At 32.5% G+C, this 22,616-nt stretch overlaps 1 protein-coding gene across 2 annotated transcripts in view; it reads right to left on the bottom strand.

The window, feature by feature from the left end:
- Positions 1–21,151, bottom strand: part of LOC105211765 (transcriptional regulator ovo) — a 57,503-nt gene extending 36,352 nt beyond the window's left edge. For both annotated transcript variants that reach the window (XM_054230939.1, XM_054230938.1), the window contains exon 1: positions 20,432–21,151. In XM_054230939.1, the coding sequence (XP_054086914.1) occupies positions 20,432–21,053 (622 nt within the window). In that variant the 5' untranslated portion in view covers positions 21,054–21,151. The remainder of the gene's footprint in view (positions 1–20,431) is intronic.
- Between the last annotated feature and the right edge of the window lie 1,465 nt (positions 21,152–22,616).

Raw genomic sequence — 22,616 nt, forward strand, 5'->3', positions numbered from 1 at the left:
AAATGAAGAAGCGTTTAAAACAAAATATTACAAATTATTGAAAAGCAATGAAACAAAACAGAAAATGGAAAACCGCAAAATGCACAAAAACAAAGCGAGATAAAAAAGCTAACTGTGCTGAGCTAAGCTGAGCTATCGGCTACCGCTATGGACCGTTGCTGCCTTACCAGTTAACCCGCATCGCTATGTAGCACAGTTGTTGTTGTTAGTGTTGTTGGATGTTGCCTTTTCGCCAGCGTCGTCATAGTAGACAAAAGTGACGTAACTTTTTTCGGTGTCGTCGTCGCTTTCGTCGCCGACTGACCAACTTTGCCTCACTTCACAGCCGCAGCAGCAACAACAACAGCAAAAACAACGTAAATACAGTTAAATGAAATGAAATATGTAAACAGCAGCAGCAACAGCAACCGTTGAAACTGAAAACTAAAAACGGCAAATGCAACAACACAAGCTAGTAAGCAAGCTGTGATATTTGCTGATTAAACATAGCGATAACCTTGAAAACCTGTAAATACACTTATAGCCGCATCACTGTTGTTGTTGTGATTTTATTTTATTTTTTGAATTTTTATTTTTTCTGTTTTTTTTTGACGAAAGGGATAACGAAATCTTTAGAGCTTGCTCGCTAAAATAGTTGCAGGTGTAAATGACTGTTGGCTTGGTTGATCGCATATCAGCGCGTGGAAAGTGGGTTTTCGATGCGACAATTCGAGCGCATAAAATGCAGTTATGAAAGACTTATGCAACGAACTTCGTGGGATGTTGAAGAGAAGACAATCAGGGGAGCGGGGGAATAAAATTAATTTTATGAAATTTAATTTGGTATTTTTGTTGTTGTTGTTATTATTATTAATTTTTTAAATAACAACATTTCAGTAAACACAAGAACTGCATAATATCGAAAAACCTAAGCTGCAAGCTCTGTTGACAGTTGGACAAGCATATAAAAGACTTAAGCAACGAACTTGATTGAAAAGTGCTAGCCACTGATCAAATTGTAACTATTATACCACAAATTAGATTAGACGGATTTATTTTTACGGAGTTGAATTAAACATTTTTTAAATATTTTTTTGGAAATTTAAATTTCTTATTTTTATGAAATATTTAAGCCATTTTTTTAATTATTAGAAGTTAAATTAAATTTATTATTTTTTTTTTAAGTTTTGAATTTATTTAATTTTGGAAAAAAAATTATTTCATCTTTTATTTTTTGAGAATTGTTAAATTTTTTAATATTTCTAGTACATAAATGTAATTTTTTAATTATTTTTATAATTTATTTTTATTTATTTTTTATTTGTGTCTATTAATCTTTTTAAATTGAATTTGAAGTATTTTCGAAAAGAAATTCAAATTTAAAATTTTTTTTTAAATAATTTTTCATATTTAAATTTTAATAAATAATTTTTATTTTTAAATTTTTTATAAAACTTTTACTTAATCCTATTTCAAGTATATTTCACAAGCAAATTCATTCACCTCACTATTACTAATTATTTTTACATAAACAAGTAGCTCGGATAACAAGTAACTCACCTTGAAAAAAATAGAATTTTTCAAAAACAAAAATCATAAAAAATTGTAAAAAATCACCGTCATTGCAATTTTCTAATTTCCTGTAAGTTTTCTTGATTTTCATGGCTTGCAAGCATTTCGCTTTTGTAATTTTATGCCTAACACTTTTGTTTGCTCGCAAAAGCTGCTCACCCTCGGCGCTTAAACCGCCTTCAACTCGCACCAATACGCCGACAATATTGCAGTATTTTCAATAATTTTATGTATGAATGCCTTACAAATGTGCAGTTATGTCTCGTATGCAATTTTTTTTACATATTTACATATATGTATGTATGTGTAAGCTGTGTTAAGCTTTTTCGAAAAATCATCACTGCAACGGCCTATTCATTAAATGAAACACCCATAAAGGCGCGAGCGTCAATTTCAAAAACGCATTTATCACTTGTTTAACGATGCCAGGCGCAATCAAGCGAGCACTGCAGTGCAAATTACTACCACTACAACAACAAAAACAACAACCACATGCACTTGGCAGTAGCGGTATTTTTGCACTGCATGTGTTGTCTGAAAGCGCGTGTTAAAATGATTAATGACAGTGCGTTTGCTTGGAGGCTCCCACAAGCGTTGTTGTTGCTAAGTAGTTGATTGCGCTCCGCTTTAGAATGCGAATGCGATTGAGAACGAGGCGTGCTAGTGGGTATTGTTCGCTAAAAGCTGCAATTGGCGGTTTTGCTTGATAGAATTTATGGGCTTTTGCGTTTGAGTGCGTTTAAATTTTTTCCTACTGGTGAGAGGATGGCGGGGTTTCAGAAAGTGAATTTAAATTGATTTAATATTATTTTTAAATATTTTATTCTAATATTTTGATAAAATAAAAATTATTTAATATATAAAAAATTTTGTTCGGGATTTTTTTTCTTAATTTATCTCCAAATTTATAATAATTAAATTTTGTTCCAAAAACTATTTTTTAACGCAGCTTTAGTGAAAATCTAAATTTCTTTGATTTTTTGATTGTAAAGAATATGTATCGTAATTGTACCGTATATGTAACGAAATTGTACCGTATATGTAACGAAATTGTACCGTATTTGTACCGATTATTTATTTTTGCTTCTTTTTTCAAACAAAGTAATAATTTATTAAATTCTAAATTTTTTAATTTTTGTTTATTTCTTTGTGTATTTTTATTTTCAAAAACCTTTTAATACTCAAAATGTCAAATAAAAATAATAAATTTTAATTTTGTTCTATAAAAATACTTTTTTTTTTTAAACTTTTTTTCAAAATTCCATTCCTTCTCAACATTTTCTACCAAAATAACTCTCATAAACAATTTTACAACAATTCCAACCAACGATGATATCACGCTCGGCGACATCACCGCAACGCTAGGTGTCAATAACTTCAATAAAACCAAAAAACAACAACAAAAATTTGCTAATCAACTGAGTCGGCGCTGTCAGCTGATATAATAAATTAAGCCTAAATATTTTTGCAGCACTTTTTAAGGCAAAATCAAAATTTTCGAACTGTAAGTAAGGCTGGCTGTCTGTCGCTTTTAGAATATGCCGTTAAGTTTTTTCGCCACGACTAAGCATTAGCAAGCAAAGTCGATAGTGCTAAATTTATACAAAAACCAATAAAACAAGTTTTCGAGCGACTTTTTCCAGTTTTCATGCAATAAAATAATTAAAATTGATTTTTTCTCAATTTTTTTGCCAAAAATGCCAAGCGGCTCCAGCTCACATGCTGTCGTCGCCAGCGGAATAACTGTTTTTTTTTGCGGTTTGTTTTGCTTTGCGTCAACAAGCAAGCAGATGCGAGATTTTAAATTTAGTATTTTTGAGTGGGCAAGTTGTTGTTGTTGCTGTTTGTGTTATTGTTGGTGACTGTTAAATTTTTACGGCAAACGAGTGTGTGGCGAAACGGGTTTTTCGAGCGTTTTTTGGAAACATATTCAAAATATGCATAAAAGTGAAATAAAAATAAAAGTGAAAAGAAGAGAAAAGAAAAACAAATTTCACAAAAATATATATTTTATTAAAAAAAAAATATTTAAAATGTTCAAATAAATACTTGTAAAATTTGCATTGTAATTGCCGCTTTATTAATAAAACTGCATATTTTCAAGTACCGTTTATTTTTTGTGCTAACCTACAAAATCGCTCTTGACTTTAGCAAACACATATACACTCTCATTGAATAGTCACAAAACTTACAGCAAACCACTCGCTCGCCTGCAGTGGGTAATCAACTTGGCAACGCCAACTCCCAAAGCCACCAGCCAAATGTTTCTTCGGTGGCGGCAAGTTGGCTGCGCACTTTAGCATTAACCTTGGTCTTGGCATAAATTCTTGGTGCTGACTTGGTGTTGCTCGCCTCGCTGCACTTGGCTTGGCTTGGTTTGACGGGGTTGCGCCCCCTTATACGCAGACATTTGTCAAGTACACACACACACACTCGAGCTGCAGTTAATTGCAAGGTGCTTTGATTTTTATTTGTATGGCTTGATTCACTGCAATTCAGTTTATTTGCTTTGCTTGATTGTTGGCTTGTTGGTTGGCCGCCTTCGTGGTTGTGCATACGCTATTATTTGCCACATTGTGGCATTAATTGCTTTGGTTTGTTGTTTTAGTTGTTGTTTTATTACTGGCGTTTATTATTAGCTATACGGCGACATGTGGGTGGACTTGTTTGGTTGCAGTGCAGTGTTTTTTTTTGCCATTTTTAAGGCATTTTTAATATTTATAAATGTTTATTTAAGTGTTATTTTTATTGTAGTTTGTTGAAATTATATAAAGACATGATAAATTAAAATATGATTACTTAGTAAAGACAGCTCTGTTGAGAATTGATATTTCTGTAATATTTTTTCTTTTTGTTTGCAAAACTTTATGGTTCAAACATGTAATCATGTGCTGCAGACAAATTAATATTTTTTTTAAGATTTTCATTCACTAAATGAGTTACTTAATGCATAATTAGCGTATTTTTGTCGTATTGGCATTAAATATGCATCATATTTGTACCGAAATTGTACCGTATTTGTATCGAATAATTTTTTGCAATATATACATATTTTCCACGACTCTGTATTCTATATGCATCGTATTTGTATCGAAATTATGCCGTATTGTACTTGTAAAATGTACCGGATTTGTACCGAATAATTTTTTTTTGCCGATTTTTAATAAACTAATAGTTTAAAGCTTTCGATTGAGTACCGTATATATTTTTATTTAATGAATATGTGTATTTATAATGTATTTATATCGTATTTAAAATGTATTTTTCTATAGTAATAGCACCGAATAAGTAACGAACTTTAAACCAATTTTCGACATTTTTCATTAATTTTTAGATTATCAAGGCGCAAAGATCTCACAAAAAATTTAATATATTTAATAAAAACTGCAAAAATAATTATAAATAAATCGTATTTCCTTTTCAATGTCAAGGCAAAGGAAATCAAACGAAATATATTAACATATATTTATAAAAAAAAAATTATAATAAAAATAAAAGTAAAAAGCGTGGGCGTGTGTGCAACTGTGACGAATAGCCGCAAAGCGCATAAAACTCACACCAACAAGAGGGAAAACGTAAATAAAATAAATAAAAAATAAAAATAAATAGTCAAATACCGCGCGATTGCAATGGCGAGTGCAACACTGCAACACGACGTCAGCGTCGACGACGGCGACAATGTGAAAAAAGTATGCCTTTTCAGGTCAGGGTTGACTTGTGTATGAATTGCATAAAAACAAATACAACAAACACACATCCACACACACGCATGCGCACCGCGAAGTATTTTTAAATAAACACCGTAGCAATGCAACAACAACAACAGCAACAAGTAGAAATACACGGCAACAATCATAACTGCAACCAACTCCAACTGTAAACGCAACCGCGCGCTGGCGGCTGCTGTGGTCGCAAACAACAACAAAAGCAAAAAGCAACAACAAAAGCAAAAACAAAATAAAATAAGTTAAAGTCGCGCTTTATATGTATGCGGCCGACTATGTGATGCTGCTGCTGTCGCGGTTTTGTTTGCTTTGCCTCGCTGTGCTGTTGTTGTTGTTGTATTTGTCGTTGCTGTGGCGTAATTTTAGCAGATGAAATGGAGCGTTGAGATGTGTTAATGCTTTTTAGCATACTAATGTGGTTTTATATACGTATGAACATATATATATATATATACATATATGTATATAGGTGGCTTTGTGCGTTTATAGCTGCGCAGGCTCTACTCGCGTGATTTTGTAATACTCACACAGGAAAAAAGCGCAAAACGCAAATATTTGTGTTAACAAAAAAATAAAAATAAAAAAATATGGAGAAGTGCATATAACGTGTCACAATGTTGACAAGCTAGTGAGCTGCTGCTGCTTATGAGTTGACGGCATATAATGCCCGTGCTGCCTGCCGTTGTGCTAACTAAGCGGCCTGTATGACGATTACGACAACGGTAGTTTTGGTGGAGTGCACGCATGCGCAGGTGGCTGGTTTTTGATTTTTATACATTTTTTCGCAGAAATCTTGGGTTTACATATTTTGGTTTTTAATATTATTTTATTTTTTTTGATTTGCTTATAAATATTTTATATAAAAAAATTAAAAAAATAAATTTTTAAAATTTGTAATATAAATATTTTTTATACAAAAAAAAAGAGTTAATCAAAAATATTTAAAAGAAAAATATATAATGCTTCCAACGTTTTAAAAAAAATATTTATATTGAAAATTTGTTAAAATAGCTTAAGTCGAGTTTCGTTTAATTTGACAATTTCTGTTATTTTGACTAAAGTATTTGCAATTAATCATTGTATTGCTTCAAACATTAATATAAGAGAGCCATGACTTTGAATTAGAATGAAAAATAGTTAAAGTCTATCACCACATTAACTCTAAGACGTAAAATATAGAGCTTAACTGAATTTGACTTATGATTTTTTATAAAAAATAAAAAAAAGATATTTTTAATCTCGAATTCTTTAATTAATTAATTTTTAATACTCATTTAATACAACAACAACAACAAAAATTTAAAAATGCTTTGCAAATTCAACGCCCAATGTTTTAAGTAAAGAATTCGGTGGTTTATGCGCTCATAAAATGCCATATTTGAAACAGAAATTTTTCTGTACATGTATTTTGAGTTTTATTCATAAAAAGTACCAAAAAAATTTAATATATATTTCATTAAAAACATTTATTCCAACTCCTCAAAATATAATTGATTACTGCTGCAAGCAGACCAGCCAGCTGTATACAAATTGCATTATATACCTGTCTGTCACAAACAAAACATAATTCTTTTTCACTCAATTTCTTGAATGCCTTTGTACGAAATGTGCTTGATGATTCAGTGATTTTAGATAAAAAAATAAAGTATAAAAAAATCAAAAAAAATCGAAAAAAGAGAATTGAAAATTGGGTCTCCACAATGCTTAAAACCGCTCCCAACTTTTATTTTCTACCTCATTATCTACTACAGGTTCGTTACACACACACTTTTATATTTAATTGTCTGCAGCCAGGATTCATGCCTCAATTTCGTGGCACTTGTGTTTTTGGGAATGTATTTTGTGTATTCCTTTGCTATCAAAAATTTTTTGATGCCAATGCGCACTGACAAAGCAAAAGCAAAGCAATGAAAATCAAAAATTAAAAAGCGAAATTCAGGCACGACGGCAAACCCCCAATGGGACACACAGACAGACAGACAAACAAATGAGACGCAGGCGTTTTATGATTCTCATATCTTTGCGGAGCCTCAATCACTCGCTTATTGCTTTGTTCCTTACTTTCAATTAAAGTGGAAAAAGAAAAGCAATTGGAAGAAAAAGGTTACGCTTCTACCTGTCTGCGGCGCAAACGAGTTCTACTCGGCGCGGCTGGAGTGTGACGCACAAATGCTTATTTGCCAAGTGGTGTGTCTATGTGTGTTGTTGTTGTTTTTTAATTTTTATTTCTTTTTTCGTGTGCATGCATTTGTTTGCCACACATAAATGTATTTTATTTGTTTTTTTTTATTTCGTTTGTTTGCCGTAGATAATCAAATGCAATCGCTTGTTGGCGTTGTGGCAAGGCGGCAGACAGCCGGAGTAATCGACAGGTATGCCACAGGTAGTAGCATTGATTTTAACAGCAAGCAATAAGGCATACATATCTACAGACAGTCTTATATGACTGTGTGTGTGTGCATTCTATCGCTTGTTACGTCAACTACTTTCAACAGCTAACGGCGTAGGCATTTTTATTTCCATTACGACGCCTTGAATTTCCGTTAAATCTATAACGTGGATACTTTTGTTGCAAATCCTGGCATTCTTTGTTTTTTTTTTTGTGATTTTTCTAGCTGCTTTTATTGCATTGCAGCAGTAATTATATTTGTAGCCGTGAATGAAACTCCATTAAAATGGTGACCTTTTCAAAAGAAAGATGATTTTATTTTTTTATTTATTTTATTTTATTTTAATTTTATTTTATTTTATTTCAATTTGTTTATTTTATTTTATTTATTTTATTTTATTTCATTTTATTTTATTTTATTTTATTTTATTTTTATTTTATTTTATTTTATTATTTCAAATAAATAAGCCTTCACTCATTAAACTACACACGCAACCACTTTTTTTCGCACAATTTTCGCCACTCTAAAGGAAAATAAGTAGAAAAGAACGCTTATGAAGTTTCTTCAACTTCACATTGTTGTTGTTATTGCTCTTGATGAGAATGATGTCATACATTTAATGATTCTTCGAAGCCTTTGTAGCCAGCTGAGCATACTGCGAATACATGGCAAGCAGCCGATTTGTTGGCATGACGCTGCCAACATTGGCGAGTTAATGAACTTGGCAAAATGCTTTTGCTGTTGCTGTTGTTTTTGCCAGCGCTTAATGAAACCTTCTTTATATTTAAAATGAAGTGAAGTGAAGTTAATTCGTTACTATTATTATTATATGCTATTATTATTACCACTTTTGTGTGTGGCTAATGCCTACATTTGAAAGGTTCTTTTGAGCATTTGCTTTTTGCGCTCCAACTTTGGAGGAGGAAATCATATTTTGATTAGCAGCACGGTGAATTAAGTGAGTTAGAATGTGAATGTGAACTCCAATGAGTGTGGAAAAGTTGGGAAAAAATTTTAATTAAGTTTTTGTAGGCAAGAGTTAATAAACGCAAAAAAATGTATATAAAAAATTATTACATTTTTAATTATTTCTTAGAAAAAATTTGTATATTGTTTATAGAAAAAACATAATATTTATTTAGAAAAAAAAAATCTATAAAATTTCAAAATTTCAAAAATTTTCAATAATTTTTTTTTTTGAATTTTTTTTTATTCTTTACATAAAATTAATTAAAGCAAATTTAAGAATTACATGAATGAAAAACAGTAAAATGAAAAAATAAATTTAAATATAAAAAACAGAAAAACATTTGCCACACACGCGTATCCTGCCACATGCTTTCTGTCTTACAAACAAAAAAAAAACCGCCTAACGGAAGTTTTTGGCAACCTTCCTTACAGCACTTAGATAGTTGTCTTTACTTTTGTTCAAGGAAATTGTATGAAATGAAGCGTAGTATTAAAAAAAGCAGCCACAAGGAGAGAAAAAAAGTAGACAAAAAGCGAAAAACAAACAACAGCGCTAGTGAAATGGCAAGCCATCAACGAACGGCGGAAGAATTATTAGCGGATGTAGCTAACAGTTAACGATCAAACGCAGCAAACGCAACAGATGTGCCAAACGAGCAAATGGCGGGAGAGGGTTGCCAGCCAGCAGGTTGGAAGGTAAGGCAAGCGAAATTAGCAAAGCGGCGGGCAATTTGAAAGACAAACACACATTTTTTCTGAGGCAAATAAGAAGCTGCCGATGGACTTTTTGTTTTCTTCTTTTCTAAGATGACAATTAAATTGTTGTTGTTGCTTTCAGCCATTTCGATTTCCGTTTACATGGTGATTTGCAGAAATTCGCTGTTTTTTTGCATTTGTTGTTGCAGTTTTATTAATTTAGTTTATTTTTTTCTTCTCTTCTTCAAACAGTCACTTTACCCTTTCGTTGTGCCTTTGAGTTTCGTTTATTGTGGTGAAAAATTGCAACTTCATCATATCATCACCTGCTCATCAATAACTGCTTTCGCTGCTGCTGCGGTTGCGCACAGCGTGTGTTCGCTGGCAAACACTTGTCTGCTGCAGGTTTTTGCACAGATTAATGTGTATTTGTATATATATTTTTATATTTGAATCTGTGCACAACATAAAGGAACAACATAAACTACCTCAAAGGGTCCGCTGTTCGACTGAGCGCTAGTAAAAGTGGTCATTTCTAAATTTATGTTTAAATACAAATTTATAATTTTTGTTGTTTTTGCTATAAGGAAGTGTTGTTTTTATGGCGTAAATATTAAGAACTCAACTTTTAATTGTATTCTCTAAATATTGCTCTAACAAAAGCAATAAGGAACTATTATTGTGGCAGTGAGGTTCATTAAACTCACAAATTAGAATTAGAATTTGTGCAAGGAAGGAGTTAAATGTGTATAGAATTGAAATTAAAAACTCATACACTCATACGAGAAGCGCTTCTACTAATTTTCGATTTTTTTGTAGAAAATTCGTGCAATATATTCTAACACTTAAGGTTGACTGCGCTTGGCGGACATTAGAAACTCGTAAAGTTTTGGAGAAATATCCTATATTTATTTCCTATAGTAAAAGGAAAATTGTGAAAGAAAAATAAAACCAAAATAAATAAAGTTCAGTCTCAACACACACACATAGGCACATCAAAGCGCTGAACTTATCACTGCCGCTTTATCACCACACGCCTAAGCAAATTACAGCGCAGATACCGCGCGTGATAGCGTTTGTTGTAGTCAGTACAACTAAGACTTTGCAGCAATAAAACCGCCAGCATTATGCTTTGTTGCCGTCTGCGAATTTGCCAAATAACAATTTCTTTCGTAGTATTGACGCTGCTTAGATCTTGATTGCATGCTGTAATTGTTTGCTTTGAGTTTTTTCGACTATTTCTTGCTATTCTCTATGGGTTTATTTGCTTGTAAGCGCTTCGTATGTGCAGTTTATTGCCATTTGTTTGCACATATGTATATGCCTTTTTGTGTGTATACGTGTGTGTTTGTGTGAGTGTTGGCGATTGTTATTTAACTTCTTGGAAGTGTTAATTTTATTACGGTAATTGTTTTTGTTGTTATTTTTGTACGTTTTTATTGACGCACAGCTATTGCTTAATTCTCGGATTGATAATGGCTTTGTTGTTGCTATGTTGGTTTTATAAAAAAATGAACAAATGGAAAGTACTTTGACGTAGACGGTGTAATAAGTGTGATTTTAGTCAAGAAATAAGTGAAAATCTAGCAGTTTTAAAATTAAAACTTCTGAGTCTTAAGTTTTAAGTTTAAGTTCTAAGTTCAAGTTCTAAGTTTAAGTTCTAAGTTTAAGTTTAAGTTTTAAGTTTTAAGTTTAAGTTCTAAGTTTAAGTTTAAGTTCTAAGTTTGAGTTTTAATTTAAGTTTTAAGTTTAAGTTCTAAGTTTAAGTTTAAGTTTTAAGTTTTAGTTCTAAGTTTAGGTTTTAAGTGTTTAATTTATGTTTTAAGTTTTATGATTTATGTTTTAAATTCTAAATTTTTAGTTTTGAATGCCAAGTTTTAAGTTCTAAGTTTAAGTTTAAGTTCTAAGTTTTAATGTTTTTATATAGCGCAGTTATCATCGCTTTTAAAATATAGTGTATACAATTTATTTCAAAATAAACTTGTTACTTAGACCAAATCGTCAAAGTACAAAAGACTTAAGCAACGAACTTCATTTTCTTTTTCTATTCAGCTATTCTATTTTGCTTTTTCATAAACAAATTCTAATATTCACTTAGCGTAAGCTGAAAATCTTCGCTGTTACCACCCAAAAGTCATTAGGCCCTGCAGAGTCGAACGAGACTCACATCTATATATTATGTACGCCTTAAATCTGACCATTCCGGTTTCAAGCTAGGCATAACAACTTGGCTTAGCTTCCACAGCAGTGAGTTTGGTATTTTTCATTTATCGATTTCCTTTTGACTATTTATAACACCCATTACAGAAGACAACAAACAAGGCGCTGAAAAATAGAAAGAGGCGAGCGCAGAGGTTCTTGCTAGGGACGCTGCGGTCTTATGTGTCTAAGAGCTCTTTCTTCTATCTCCATCTGTGTATGTATATCTGTATATTTCTATGCTTGCGTGCAATGTTAATGCCAACGATTAACATAATGGCGTTACTAGTCGCTGTAACTAGGAATGAAAATCGCAGCTCGGCGCAGCCAAGAAGAGCAGCTGAATAATGTAAGTAAGCAAAAGGGAAGCGCTACGACTGCTTATTCTTTGGTGGTGGCAAAAGAAGGAGTTAAAGCACTGTGCGCTTACGAGTGCAGCCAGTACGCTTATGCAGCGCAGCGTAACTCATGCACCAGACCGTGGCGCATTAAGTGCTTTGTTTGTGCATACATAATGCTTATTGCTGAATAACAAGCATAACAACAACATCAACAACAACAATTGCAATAAGTACAATAACAAAATATGACAAGCAGACCGCAAAGCAAACGGCTTGGGAAGCAAACTCCAAGCGGGAATGCTGCTGTTAGCCGCTGAAGAAGAAAACTCCTAAGTGAGGCAGTAATGTTGTAGTTGTTGCAAGTGTGGAATGCGGCATAGAATGGCGAAGATGCACTGCTAATTCTGAGTGCAAGCAGTGAGAGCGCACAGCGGTTAGTTTGCGTGTGCGTGTGTGAAAAATATGCGGTTCTAGATTTTTTCATTCGAAGAAAGGGCTAAGGTAGAAGCAAAAATATGCGAAAAATAAAGAGGAATTAGTGGCCGCAAATTAGCTTGTTAACTGTGAGGTGGGTAAATGAGTGGGTTTAAAGTATGAAAATATTTTTTATTATTTTTTTTTTGTAATTTTGGTAATAATATAAAAATATTGAAAATAATATTTTTGAATTAAAAAAACTAATTCAAAATATTAAAAAATAATAATTAAACAAACATTTTTTTTTTGTGTTTTAGCAACATTTTTATTTGAAACGTTGAAATATTAAAAAAAAAAATTATATGAGAAAAATATTAAAAAAATTGCAAATATTTTTGTAAAAAAAATATTGAAAATATATGTAAATCTTTTTTGAATTATATAAATATTCAAAACATGCCATGCAAAAAATGTGGGAAAGGTCTGGATAACCAAATCTTATATACATAAAAATGCAAACCGCTGGCGTGAAATTAGACTCAGTCTAAGCACGCAAGCTTCGCTACTACTTGTTGGTGGAAGTTATGGCCAAAGCTCACGCTTGATAATTCTTGGCGAATTGCCAACCTGAGTTGGAGCTGGCTGACAGGCATAACTAAGAGACTTTAGTGCCAGCACTCACATGCTGAGGCCTCTCATACTCACATATAATTTCAAGTAAATATATGTGTGTTGTTGAAGTCATATTCACTCATAAATTCCGTCTAATCTTCTTTTTTTCTACTACCCTCAGCTTTAATAAGTAACTAAGTGTTTACGGCTGCCATGAGGCTTATTATTATTATTTTTTCTCTTTGCTCTGCTGGCATTTCTCGCTGGTTGGCGTTTGTTTTGCTTAGCGCGCGGCTTAATTAATGGTGAAATGAAAGAAGAAATAATTAATTATTGCATGAGTTTTAGATATTCGTAAGAACAGCAACAGCAGCGGCGTGAGTATGAATGGGAAAATCAGTGAACGGCGACGAGCGAGTGAACGCACAGCAGACATATTCGTAATGGCTTAGCTGGAATTTGTACTACAGTTGAAGTGACGGGAGGTTCAACGGGGCGCCGACTGATGAACTTCAGCTATGTACGTTGTATGTGTTGCTAAGCATTTGTAGTGAAGAAGCTTCTTGGTATGGCTCATTACAGCGGGCAACTTAAACAAGTTTTGCGCATGCGTATGTTTCGCGCAAAGTCTATTTAATGCGAAATATTTGTGTGTGAAAATTACGTACTTTTCTGTATAATTTATTTGAGTTTAATATTTTCGCATGCAGACATTATAATTATGATGGTTTTATTTATGCATTTAATGGTGTTTGTTGAGGGTTGGCAAGTGTTCGAGCTGCCATATAATTGATTAAAGTGTTACTTGTAGCTTACAATTATTCATGACAAGCTATTTTTGTATTGTTTTTAAGACATTGAATTTGTTTAAAAGAAACACTTCAGCACTGCAAGCGTTGTAAATTGTGCAAATTCGTAAATAGTAGCTTAGTATACAAAAGAACATGATCAATTTTAATTAAAATATTTGATTGAAAGCCTAAATGTAGGCAACATTTTCAAAAAAAAAATTAATTGAAATATGAGCCTCAGAAAATCTACAAAAACCGTCTGCTATCGCTGCTCAACTTATAAAAATATAGAGAATTAGCAAAAAAAAATTTTAATTTCAATTATCCATAAATTTGAAAGCTTTTGAGATTATCAAAGCATACTTATAGGGTTGTTACCGAGTTTGATTTAGTTCAAGCTGCTTGGAAAGTATACTGTTTCATAAATAGTGCACGTTTTATTACAGCTTTTTCAAAATTTTCGGCTCAATTTTGTCAATTTCGCAAATTTAGCATACTTTTAGGCTTAAATTTTAATAAAATTTTCTAATTATCTACTTTAACAACAATTTATGGATATGATATGTTATATATTTGTAGTTTTTGTTAAAAGTTCTAATATACTATGTAATTTGAAATACTATTTTTATATACAAATATTATATTTGTGGCCTACCTTTAGGCTAATAATATTTTAAATATAATTTTGATACCATATATCAAACTGTAATCACTTTAGTACACCCTACTGTGCTTTCTGCATTGATATTATTAAATCTATATGCAAATTTAGACTATTTGACCACAAGCTGCGCCTAACTGCATCTCATTTCCCTCCCAACAACACAACACGAAGTGTCGTAAATTGCCCAGAACTCCCCAAATAAAATAAATATAGCCATTAAAGTGCAATAATTTTCCACTCAATTACACTAATACGCATTTATATAGCGCATAAATATTTAACAAACTCATGCAGCAACGACAGCCTGATCAAAACAAGCTATTTAGATAACAAGATTAAGCTAACAAAACGGGCGAGAGCGCACTAAAACTTCAAACACACCCCTCATTAGCATATTTGGACCCTTTTCTGGGTGTAGTAAAGCTAGAAGATTTCAAATGTTTCATTCATAAGCTTCCAAAAGCGATTTGTACGACTAAATTAGAAGCGACAGCGCGCACAGTTACGCTGACAAGCGAAAGAAATGGGAAAAATGTTGAGCAAAACAAAAGAAAATTTTAATATGCGGCTGAAGAAAGCACTAGCGTTTTGGGGGAAATTAATGTTTATAGCTTGCATATGTAATTTGTATTAAGTTTTTATTAAGATCTTGGACGCAATTGAGTTGTTAGGGCAGTAGATAAGTGGTGGAGTGGGTAACAAGGTAGTTGAGACGCTGCTGGGTGTGTAAGCCTGGTGAGCTTAGTGAGCTTTTGATTAGATAAGCTGCTGGATTTTGTTGCTTTTTATTAATTGATTTGAATTATTTTATTTTTAGTTAAACCGCGGTAGTAATATAAGAAAAATAGTAATAAATAAAAAAATATAAAAAAAATTGAAAAAAGTGGTAACCCTGTTAGAAAGCGAAAAAAATTAAAAACTTGAAAAAGGTGCACCAAAAGTTCGAACGTATTTGGCATTCGAATTGTAAACAAAATTATTAACCCAAACACACATAAATACTTGCAGACACTTCGAGAAGCTGTGCCAGCCAGCAATCTGAGTGCTGTTCTTGTTGTTGTTCGAGCCAAAAAGCCGCTTATGCTGAGGTAACTGCGCCATTACCGCAGCTACTTTCATTTGGAAGGTGAAAGAGATTATGTAAGCAACGACACAACAAGAAATAAGTACAAAAAAAGTATTACTAAAAATAAAAAGGCAAGACACTTAGTAGAATTGCTGCCAGCCACAGCAGCCAAGTGACGCGGCAGACGTGTAAACAGTCATGCGGCCGCCGGTCCGTGAGGTGGAAAGAAAGCAAGAAAGTCATAAACAACACACAGCACACAAGTAAGAATGCTAAATAAGACAACAACAACAAGTCACATATAAGGCAATAGTTGGCTGGCTGGTCGCTTGTTGTTGGTATGGCGGCGAGAATTCTACTGAAAGCGCTGTGAGGCTTTGCTTTTTTTGTTGTTGTTTTGTTTTTGCTTTCTCATACGTACATACTTGATTCTAGTGTAACGTAACATTAGACTTAAGTAACAAACCTCGCAAGTTGGCTAGCAGGCTAACTGGCTGGCTGGCTGTCTGTCATGCTGACTGACTGACTGACTGAAGGTTGGCTTTGGCTTTGACTGGCTGCTTTGTGGGCTTGTGATGTGCTCGCCGTGGCACACACGTACGCCGCTCGTAGTTTCAGGTATATTTGTGTGTGTGTGTGCGTGTATATTTGCGGCCATTTCGTTGATGGCGTTGATTAGTTGCGCTTCATTCTTCATTCTAGTGTCGAGGTGGTAAAAGCGCATTCACATTTTGTTGTGTAATCGCACACACACACACACATACGTGTCTGCATAATAATAATAAGCGTCAAATGAATGACTGTATAAGCAGCGTTGTTGTTGCTTTGTTTTGTGTGCGTGTTTGACTTTCAAGTTGCTTTTCAGGCGAAAAATTGATTTCAGAAGAAAGACAAACAAAAGTTGCGTAATTAAAATTGTAAAAGATTTTTGGTTTTACGACGGCGATTGGAGCATCGCTTCGGGTTGAAACAATTTTATTTCATTTTGAAGGAAAGGAATTTTGTGCGAAAAAAACATGAATAAAAAATTTATAAAAAAATAAAAAAAAATTAAAACAAAAAAAAAAACAGTTTTCAATTTATTATATATATTTTAAAGTATAATTTAATTGATTTAAAAAAATAAAAAATTTAAAAATCTTACATAAATTATATAACTAGAATTTATTAAAATTTCAAAATAGCAGAAAATATCTTCTTGAATATTTTTAGCTATACTATTAATTTTAATTTTTATTAAATTAATTTATTTTAATTTTTATTAGAAACAAATTTAATGCACAAAATTTTTTCTTCAAATATTTTTAGAAAAAAAAACTTAAATTTTTTTTGTTAAAATAATATAAAATATTTAAAAATAAAAAAAAAATATTTTTCTTATATATTTTTAAAATATTTTTTATTCAAATCAATTTAAAAAATTTCAAAATAATTGGAAAATTTAATTTTGAAAAAAAAAGATTACTCTTTCAATAGATTTTTGAACCAATTACGAACCAAATATCTGCTACAAAGCGCCTTTATTCACCCAAAAGAAGTAAAGATTTTTTTCAACACTTCTCATTATTAATTAATTTATTTACATATTCAAGTCATACAATTACTTTAACAACCAAAAATAAATATCTTATTCATTATAGAAATACCATAATGGGCCACGCTGAATGCCGCAATGCAATGAATGAAAATATAATAAATCGCTGCAATAAACGAATTTATTTCAGTGCACAATTATTTATTTGCGAGCACAACAGCTACACTAAACAAATCAGAATAACACAAACAACAACAAAAGCAATGTGAATGTAGAATGCAAAAAGCGACATTTAAACAGTCGTTGACAATCATTCATTTCGGCGCAAATCATACAGCGACAAGCGGCAAAAGTATGCACGCCTTTTATTGCGAGCGACGGTAGCCATTGAAAATGGTAAGCGTGTATAAGTTGATTGTGTGTGGTTGTGTGGGTGCTGGCAGTCAATCAAGCCGCAGTCAAACGGGCTGGCCGTCATTCATACGGTTAATGCGCTTTGCATTGAATTTGTTTGAATTTTGAATTTTGCACTGTTTCGCTGGCAAAGCGGCGATAAACAATTATTCTTACGCTAAATTATGGCAGCAACAACAAAGACACACATTTATGAATACACATGTGTGTGTATGTGTGTGTTTGTTGTAAATAATGTTGCTGACAATATAAGGCAAACACACCCCCATGCCGTGGAGCAGTTAAATGGAGTGAGCTCAAATAATAATGATCGCAAGAAATTTTAAATGAGCAAAAAATTACAAAAAATCGCAAAAACCAACAACAACAAAAATAATGTGTAAATAAAAAATATGAAAATGTGCAATCATTACATTTGCGCAGCTTCAACTGTATTCAGTATTGCTACAATTTCATGAAAAAATTTGCATTTCTACACCCTGCGCTGTGCAGCTGGTTCCCTAAGCTCCCGAGTTGCCCCCTTATCCAGCAGTGTTTTTTTTGCGCCAGCGCATGTCTGAGGGTGTGCTTTTTATTTGCGCACTAAATTTCGCGAAGATAAATGTTTGAATTGTAGTAGATACATAAAGATATATTGAAATATATATATATTAACCACTTGAGTGCGGCAAGCAGTTCGCCAGTGTCAAGCTGTCTTGTCGCTTGTCAAAGTGTCTGTGCTTAGCAGCGGCTCAATTGTTGTTGGCCAGCGGTTAGTGCTCAGCTTAATAGATAGAATACACGATTTTTTGCACTTCAAATTCTATTTATTTGCTTCGTTGTTATTGTTATGTTAACAAAATGGGTGTTGACCAATTGTTGTTCGCTATTAATTAGTTTAGATGATTTTTATCGACCGCGCGCAATCGGACAGCGTTATACACATGTGGTGAGTGAGGCAATGACTTAATTGAAGCAATTGAAATGAGCGGAATTATTAAAGCGAAATCGCAAAAAAATGCTCTAATGTTTGTGTAATTAAGAATGGTGGGAAATTAAGACTAAAATGCTGGAAAAATTTTTATTGCTAGAAATACTGCTATTTAATACGAAAAAAAGTTTATTCGAAAAAATATTAATTTCGAAAATGAATTTCGAAAAAATAAATTGCATGAACTATGCATAAAAAGTTTTGTTGTATTGTTTTTCATTACGAAAAAAAAAAATTATTCCAAAAAATATTAACTTCGAAAAAAAATGTATTCGAAAATATATTAATATCGAAAAGAATTGTAGGAATTATTTGTGAAAATATTTTAACGGATACATTATGGTTATATTTTACAAAAAAAAAAATAATTTGTTCGGAAAAATATTAATTTTCGAAAATTAATTTTGCATTAAAAATATTTTATTACATAGAATATTTTTCTTTTTCGCATAGTAACATTTCTTTCGAGAAATTATTAATTTCGAAAAATATTAATTTCGAAAATAAAAAATGCATGATTTATGCAATAGAAAATCGCATGTATAACTTTTTATATCTACGTAAGTATTTTCAGCCATAAATTTCATTTCGATTGCTTTTGTTCTTTTTTGCGTAGTAACATTTCTTTCGAGAATTTATTAACTTCGAAAAATATTAATTTCGAAAATAAAAAAATGCATGAATTATGCAATAAAAAAGCGCATACATAAAGTTTTATATCTACGCAAGTATTTTTAGCCACAAATTTCATTTCAATCGCTTTGTTTTCCAAATCAATATATTCGTTGTGCGTCAATTGGTTCTAACACGTTTATTTGCTTTGCATTTATGTCAGCGATTTATGCATTATTTATGTTGCTTTCTTTTGTTTGCAAATTTTTGCATGTTTCTGCATAGACAAAAGTGTTTTTATGCAGCAACGTGTTTATATAATTGCTCTTAAAAATAGTTGAAAATCTATTTTCGTACAAAAGACTTATGCAGCGAACTCGTTTACACTTGTTTGAGCTGAGCGACTCCTTATTTGTCTGACTATAAATAAAAAATGAACGGTACTATTTGCGTCAAAGCGAGCGTGACATGCGGTTGATTATTATATAAAATTTTTATGCAAATATTTGAAGTAAGTAAAAAGTGGAAAAAGGTGGAAAAAAAGAAAAAAATATTTTATATAGAAATATGGTTTTTGTGGAGCAGGAATGGAAAGTGCGATAAAACATATGCACTGAGCTCGTTTGAATGTGAAATTAGCAAAAGCTGAAATTAGTATAGAATTCAGAAAATAATTTTTTTTTCTATTTAATTATTTTTATTCCTTTTGAAAGTCTTTAAATTTGAGTTTCAGTCTTCAATTGAAGTAAAAGCTCATCAAAGGCATTTTTTAATATTTTAAACTTATTCAATGTCACTTTTATAACTAAAATATTATTTAGAGACATGATTGAGCCGAGAATGGCTCAATAATCTCTGGTCATTATTCAAATAAAGAATTTATGAAACATTAAACAATAAAAAAAATCTAAAATTAATTTTTTTTAACCCATATTGAAGAAACTTTCAGATTCTTCAAAATTCTTCCACATTTGAATCGAAAAAATCTGAATTCTTTCTACCTGGTACCTGTTTTATGTCTGGTATTAGAGAACATAAATGCCTTGGTAACAAGTATTTTTCGATTAGATTATTAATATCGCCTTAAATGGCATATTTTTAATTTAAAATGGTGTAAAATAAAAAAAAACCAACAAAAGACTTAAGACACGAACTTGTGTGCATTTTTTACAGATGTTTTTAATATTAAATAATTATTAAAAAAATTTAATTTTTAATATTAATTTTTGAATACATTTTCTTGCTTTTATGAATATTTTCTTTATTTTATTAAAATTAAAAAATAGTAAAAAATTAATAAAAAAAATTATTTTCAACGAAGTTCGTTGCTTAAGTTTTTTGTATCCTACCAGAGAAATCTAAAAAAACCATTTCCTTTATACCTTCCTTCATACTCTTAACTAAAGAATTCTACGCTATTTCCGTCTTCGAAAACACCTCAATAATCAGAAAAAATCTTAATAATTTGTGTAGGACTTACCTTCAGCAGCGTCAGCATCATTATCAGCATTAAGTATTTTCTTCTCCTGCTGTTGTTGCAATTGCAATTGCTGTTGGCCAAAATAGTAACGACGATGATGGAAGCGTTTACGCGAAAGTAGTGACGTATTCGGAGCAGTTGTTTCTGCTGTTTCTGTTGTTGTTGCTGTTGCAGTTTCTGTTGTTGGTTTAACCAGGAGATTCACTGGTTCCACATTGACGGTGTCCTCCACAGTCTCCGCAGAAACTGTTGTTGCTGTTGTGGTGGGTGTTGCGCTGCGTCTGGCCACCAACAAAGGTGTGGCCGCCTCAGCCTTGCCCAACGGCTCGGGTGTCTTGGGCGGCTGCACCGGTGCCGGCACAAGTGCTGGTGGTGACGGCGATGGTGATGTGTGCCCTCTAAAGCCGCTGTGCAGGCTGTGCAGATGTCGCGACGGTGGTGTGAACGAGCGTGTGCCGACAGGCTGTGCTGTGTTCGGCTTGCCATTGCCCACGGGCGGTGAGGGGCTCAACGGTGGCACTAGGCGATCATCTTCGTTTTTGTCCTGCAGCAGATTCTGTGATTCCAACAGGCGTTGTTGCTGTTGGTGCAGCCGATTTTTGATGAGAAAAATTTTCGGCATTTTGTCGTTTTGTGTGTGTGGTTTGTGGGGCAAAAAGTTTGGGTTTTATAACTTTTTTAATTTAATTTTTTTTCACTTGTCTCCAAATATTGTAGTCATAGTCACGGCCAGCAAAACACTAATCCACGCTGTGTGTTTTTGCTGGTGCTACACTGAGACACACAGTTGTTGTTGTGGGTGTTTTCGAAAATAGGTTTTTGAAAGTTTTTTGAAATTTTCTTTTGCTCACTTTTGTTTGTAATTTTTGTAAACATTAATCATATTTGAGTAGCTCGCCATTTTACACACTGCACAAAGTAATTAATTTAATTAAAATAATTTTTTGAAATTTTTTGTTTTTGAAAACTTTTTTAAAAATTCTTTTTTGAACACAATTTGATTGTTATTTTTGTTTGAAATCTTTTGCTTTGAAAATAATTTTTTTGTTTTGAAAATTTAGTTTTGAAAATTTTTGAAAATTTATTTTATTTTTCAAAACTTATTTTAACACAATTTACTGTTATTCTTTGTAAAATATATATTTTTTTCCCCTAAAAGAATTTAATTTTGTTTTTCAGTAATTTTTGAACACAAAACTAGTGTTTAATTTGCTGTTCGGGCAGTTTTCTGTACTTGTGTACGTACGATGAATATACTCGAGTATTTGATAATATTTAAAACGTTTTATTAAATGTTTTAACACATATTATTTTTCAGTATTATAAGAAACTGTTTACAATTTTTTTTAATATTTTATTTTTTACTAAAAATTTTTTCCACTCCAATAATCCTTTTTGAAACACAATTTTCATATAAAATTTTTTCAAATTCACTTCTCACTTCACTTCAGCGTTTTTCAGCCTTTTTCAGAATGCCTTGATTTTTGTTTTATTTTGTTTCCTTGCGTGTTTTTTTCTTTTCTGGCAGTAGGAAATTTCTACTTAAGCATTTATATGTATGCATGTATGCGTTTGCTTTTCAACTTAGAACTTGTACAAGATCTAGTAGTGTTACACTTTAAGTTAGTTTAGTTTTAGATTTAGATTATTTGCAAAACGACGAACGCGATTTGGAAGCGCTACACGCGTGTATCCTCAACGCTGGATCGTCTCTTACTGTATTCCAGCGGTACTCGCGCACAAGCAGTTAGTCCAAAGTCAGCCCGTTTTGTGTAGACGACGCCGATGCCGTCAATCAGACGCAGCAGCAGCAGCGGTACATCCAACACCGACACACACACACTCACAAGCACACCTGAGAATTTAGGCGCAAGTGTGTAAAAAGTGCGCGGCTCAACTCCACACAGATATCGGGCAACGGTGGCACATCGGCACTTTTACACACAGCCGTGCGATCGGTTGGCCGACGTCACTTCGTCGTCGTTTCAACGAATGCTTATAAGAACTGCTACTTTGTTGTTGCTGGGGTGTAGATATGTGAGTGCCGTTTGTTTGTTAGAACTTCTTACTTAGTTACTATTCTATATGTTTTTGTTGTTTTCGTTGTTGTTGTAAATGCAGAAAAACACCGTAAGCCGCCATGTAACGTACGAGCAGCGTATGCGGTTAGAACTGAGCACCAAAC

The sequence above is a fragment of the Zeugodacus cucurbitae genome, chromosome 5 (genome assembly GCF_028554725.1).
Source record: "Zeugodacus cucurbitae isolate PBARC_wt_2022May chromosome 5, idZeuCucr1.2, whole genome shotgun sequence".
NCBI classification, from domain to species: Eukaryota; Metazoa; Arthropoda; class Insecta; order Diptera; family Tephritidae; genus Zeugodacus; species Zeugodacus cucurbitae.